Below are 5,065 nucleotides of genomic sequence, written 5' to 3'. Positions count from 1 at the left end.
ACTTGTGACTTTCATCTGTTCCCCCTAATTCTATTTATATCTTGGTGAATCAGTCGATGTACATGCTTAGAGTTCCATTTCTTCCTTAAGTCCCTCTACCAAGGGAGGCCATAGTTTTCGATTTCTTTTTCCTAGAAATAAAGCAGGCAGTAAAAGTTTCTTAGAACTCGAATTATAAAGTTATGCTTCCTTCAGGTATGGACTTGAATAGGCTTGGTCAGACTCAATTAAAGTAAGTGTGAAGAGTTTGCATTTAACGTCGATGTCCATGTGGTAATAGTCTGGCTTGCCATCCACGTGTTCGACGAGCTCTTAGGGTTCTTCATTTTCACTATAATCTTGAAGTTTCAAGGGTTTTTATAGGGATCATGGAATCATGTCTCCTAATAGATAAGCGGTTAGACGGTTCTTTTTCCTTGGTTGAACTGAAGTAACTTCTTCCTTCCTTTCCATTATGGCTTACTTACGAGCTTTTGGATGGGTGTGGTTGCCCATTTTCCCTTCAGGGTCGGGCAAAGGTGTATGATGCATGTGTCATTGATGTTCAGGATATTTCTGGACCTCCTCCTGGTTTTTCCTTGGTCTCATGCATTTCTGCGATGCCGCTTTCTGAACGGTGATGTTTTTTTGGGGGGGGGGGGGGGGAATTCTGGAAGCTCCCCTCTATTCGAGTGAGTTTATTTACGATAGCTTGAGAGTTTTATTGTTAAATTGTTTAGAATATTTGTTCAATAGCTAATGAGTGGCTTCAGGGCCTAGATGTGCCTGCAAGAGTTGGAAATCAGGAACTGTTTCACGCTCGGTGACCATGTTAGGTGCCTCGGGTCTGGCGGACGGTCCACCTACGTGAAACTGTATTGCAGTCACTACAAGTGGGGAAATTGAGAAGTTCCTTGGATCATCTCTAGTTGCACAGGGTTTCGCTGCAAAGCCAGAGGAAGAGACATAAGACGATTTCCCATAGCATCAACGGTTGTAGCAGTTTGTTGGGTGGCGGAACCAATGGCTTTAGATGGTGTCTTTGCTTGATGATTCTGGTGAAAGGAATTGAATTCAAATTTGGTGAGATTGACTTGGAGATGTTGATCTATGATTCAGTTGAAGGACATGTGGATATGAGGTCAGTAGATCCTGGTAATTGTAGGAACTCGTTATCGTTTCCACAGTCGGTACTAATATTTTGTTCGAGAATGAAATGATGATTGGAGAGATAAATTTGATTGCTGCCTCGCGGTGAATTTGAGTATCGATGCGTGGACAAAGCCTACCTACAAATTTAACACTCTAACACTCAAGTTAATGAAGGAAATGAACAATGTAATCTCAAACGTAGAGTGAAATTGTACTTAAAAATATGAAAATGAGTATGAAATGCAGATGAGTACAAGATGGATATGACAGTATAGAATATGCTCTCATACGGGATAGCGTGAGAAGACTTGGCTTTACATCTATCCATTTTTGTCATGCTTTCCATTCTCCAAATTTAGGGCTTTACACTAAATTGGGCCTCTACATCAGGCCCAAACATATAAAAAAACTTAAATAATCCATATAATAAAATACATTATATATTAATTAAAATTTAAAATAAATATTTTAATTTATATAAAACGTAACTATAATATTAATTGTTGAATGAATCAAAGTTGGTCGGATAAAATATTCTTAGTTATAATTTTTTTGTTTATTTTATTTTTAATAAATTCATAAACTTACATTTTGATTTATATTTTAATAACTTTTTTCTAGCATGCCCAATTTTTGTATTGATAGTTTCAATTTTGAGAGTAAGGATGACACTCTTAGCCTATCATTATCTCCCTCTTCAAATCTACTAAGTTATCCTTAGTATACCCTTATATTCTAAATAAAAATTAACAGAATATTAACGGTTGCACCTTATATTTGAAATAAAAATTAACAGAATATTAACGGTTGCACCATCACTATTTTGTTTAAAATAATAGATAGCCAAATGAAAATTTGGTCAATTCAATAAATATTTTAAAATGAAAATGTCTAATTTGATAGAAATTATCTATTTTAGACTTTAAATTAAGTTAAATCACAAGTTTTCCATTAAAAAGTTTAATTTGAATTTTAATTCCTGTCAACTTTCTCAAATAGAAAGTCAAAGTTTGAAATCTTATCAATATTATCGTTTTTATGTATTTAAAATATTCATGTTCATTGTTCATGACCAATCATACCAAATAAAAGTTCTCAACGGCTAGTATTTCTAAAGGGAATATACATATTTGAGAGTACATTAAAAGATAACTAAAATTGTAGCATTCTAGTTCATATTTAATATTGGAGTACATTAATAATATAGATAGTAATAATTTACTTTTTTTGATAGAAAACTTATGACTGAATTGACTAACAAACTCGTTCTAAATCATGTAAAAATTAAAAGATAAATCACAATCCAAACATAAATTGCTTAGAGATGCAAAAATAACATCAATAAATATGATTATATTGCATTTGCATGTCATAAATCCATTGTGTAAAACTATCATGTTTGAGTTATTGTTCATTGCTTCATTTATTCTATTAGACTGCATCCTATCAATAAATAACACGACAGTTTGAATCAAGAAACGAGACTTCTCTTAATAATAATAATTTTCTATAAAACAGTATTTTCTTTAATAGTAATTTTCTTATAAAATGTTTTGGATACTAAAGTATGAGTAGACCAGAATAATTAAAAATTGTAAAAAAATTAAATATAGTATAATTCAAATGATAATATCAAATATTGTTAGGTAGAAGGTTATGGTAATATTAATTCAAATTATTGCGTCTGAAACATGAATCTAAGATACCCTATTTCACTTTGGGTGTAAGGTTATGGTTGTATTTTTTAATTTAGTCTATGAATTTAAAACAAATATATATGAAGTTTAAAAAACTCAAGTCAAGGTAATGTTCAAACTTGACCGTATTTTCCTTAAAAATTCTCTTTTTTGTTGACTGTAGAATTAGTTTTCCCTCGCATGTTTTTTCCTTATATAAACGTCCAAGGTAGTTTATGCAAGCATAAATACTCTTCACTAGCGATTATCAAACCACACAAACTTGCCTCTTCATTAAAAAGCTCTAAATCTTTTATTTTGTGATTTCAAAAAAAATGTCTGAAAGAATTTCTTCCGGAAATCTTGAAGATAAAAAATTGAAATGCAAAATGATTGAAGAACCTGAGCTAGAATTAAGAAAGGAATTGGAAAATATAACACCAACCTTTCAAGTTAATTCTGAGAAGGGAAAAATGGTTGAAGAACCTAAGATGATAACATCATCTGTTCAATTTGAAGGTTTATCGGCTCTAAGGGCTGGCAATATCACCATGCCAACTTCTGGTCTGTTCGAGAACGGTGAACGTTCGAGTTCATCGAAAAATGTTATTGCTGAAGTTCTCAATGAGGAAGTGAAGGAATTTCCTTGTCAATTTTGTGACAAGAAGTTCTCGAGTCCTCAGGCTCTCGGAGGACATCAAAACGCTCATAAGAAAGAGCGTGACGCCAAAAGAATTGAACAAAAAAAGAGGGAGGAGGAAATGGAATCCACCCTAAGGTTTGGATCTAATTTTTCATACCTTTATCCTTCTGCAAGTTCTGTTAACTATCAAGTGCATCCTTATTTTCATGGCAACTTTCAACCATCAATTGGGACTCGTATGAACAATAACATGCCTTCTTTGCTTGGTTCTTCATCTGTTGGCGTTGGCTATGGAGGGATGCATATGCCAAATACACCCTCCCCACCACATCCATTTATGAGGTCAGTACCAAAACCACTCATCACAACACCACAATTTGGGATGACTAATTTTATGGGTGGAAATCAAACTTCTGGGAGGTCAATTCCTCAATGGCCAAACAACGTGGAGTCGGGACTTTTTGGCCAAACTAATCAGACCCATTCATCTCATGAAGGTGGAGAAGGAAGTTCTAATGCTCAATTTTCTTATCAAGGCCTTCCAATAGAAACTCGTGATTTTATTGGAGAAGGCCAACTTCTTGCTGATGCTAATGTGTCTTCTCCATCAACTGAATCAACAGTGGAAGACCTCGACTTGAATCTCAAGCTTTAAGATTTTGTGTCTACCAAATAAGTGCATTAAGCACATATTGTGACATCATGTTTTCATGGTCACCCTATCGTTTAATTTATGTTTTGTTGTTTTAATTTTTTTTTTTTCCGTATCTTGATGTACTTTGTTTCATGAATGAATAAAATCTATGTTTTTCATAAATACTAATAGCCTTAATAATCAAGTAAATTTATGTCTTCTTCGCTTGCACGAACATCTGCATCCGGATTTTGTAAATTAAAAATAAAATTTTTCCAATAAATTTTCAGCTTTTTGAGATGAAACATAATTTTAAGGCGAAAGTACAATAATCATAGTAGTAAGATGGAGAATCAAATTATCTGACTCTTAAGTTGTCTTAATTTATTAAATATATTTTTAATCAAATACTTGTTTCATGAGATTTATTATTAGATTCAATCTATGTTTATAAATTGTCAATGTAAAAAATTTATAAAAGAAATATGAAATAATCTAATATGTAGTTGAGATATATCAATATTGACATTATATAGGTTATCAATGACATTATAGAATACAATATCGTTTAAGATGTGGATTTTGATTATCTTTTCCGAATAATATGAGGAATTAAAAATGTTATTGCATGTTCTTTGAATTTTGTGAAAATAGAATTAAAATAATTAATAATTAGAAAAATATTTGAATTGCTTAAATAATTATTATAATAAATATTCAATATATAACTTTGAAAATAAGAACTGTGTACATTTTTATTAAAAGTTTTAATTTCTGTTATATTTAATTATTTCTATTTACTTCATTCAACGGAAAAATTATTATTTCCATGAAAATATTTATTTATTTATTTTATATAATTTGTGTTTCAATATTTCAATTCATAATTCACACGTGAGTTGGTAATGTAAATGACATGGGCAACTATTAATATATATATTCATTTGCTAAGAGTATTTCGTTAAACTATAGTGAAGCAAT

General features: G+C 31.5%; 1 protein-coding gene across 1 annotated transcript; it reads left to right on the top strand.

Annotated features, from left to right (window-relative positions):
• The first annotated feature begins 3,142 nt into the window (after positions 1–3,142).
• Positions 3,143–4,105, top strand: LOC131650726 (uncharacterized). Its single transcript, XM_058920425.1, has one exon. The coding sequence runs from the start codon at positions 3,143–3,145 to the stop codon at positions 4,103–4,105; it is 963 nt and encodes a 320-aa protein (XP_058776408.1).
• Positions 4,106–5,065: the final 960 nt, after the last annotated feature.

Source organism: Vicia villosa, linkage group LG2, assembly GCF_029867415.1.
Source record: "Vicia villosa cultivar HV-30 ecotype Madison, WI linkage group LG2, Vvil1.0, whole genome shotgun sequence".
In the NCBI taxonomy this organism is placed as follows: domain Eukaryota; kingdom Viridiplantae; phylum Streptophyta; class Magnoliopsida; order Fabales; family Fabaceae; genus Vicia; species Vicia villosa.
The sequence above is the reverse complement of the archived record's forward strand: the minus strand, read 5'-3'. Positions and strand labels throughout refer to the sequence as shown.

Excerpts from the sequence above, each read along its gene's own strand:
- LOC131650726 (XM_058920425.1), top strand. The coding sequence starts at position 3,143 with ATGTCTGAAAGAATTTCTTCCGGAAATCTTGAAGATAAAAAATTGAAA.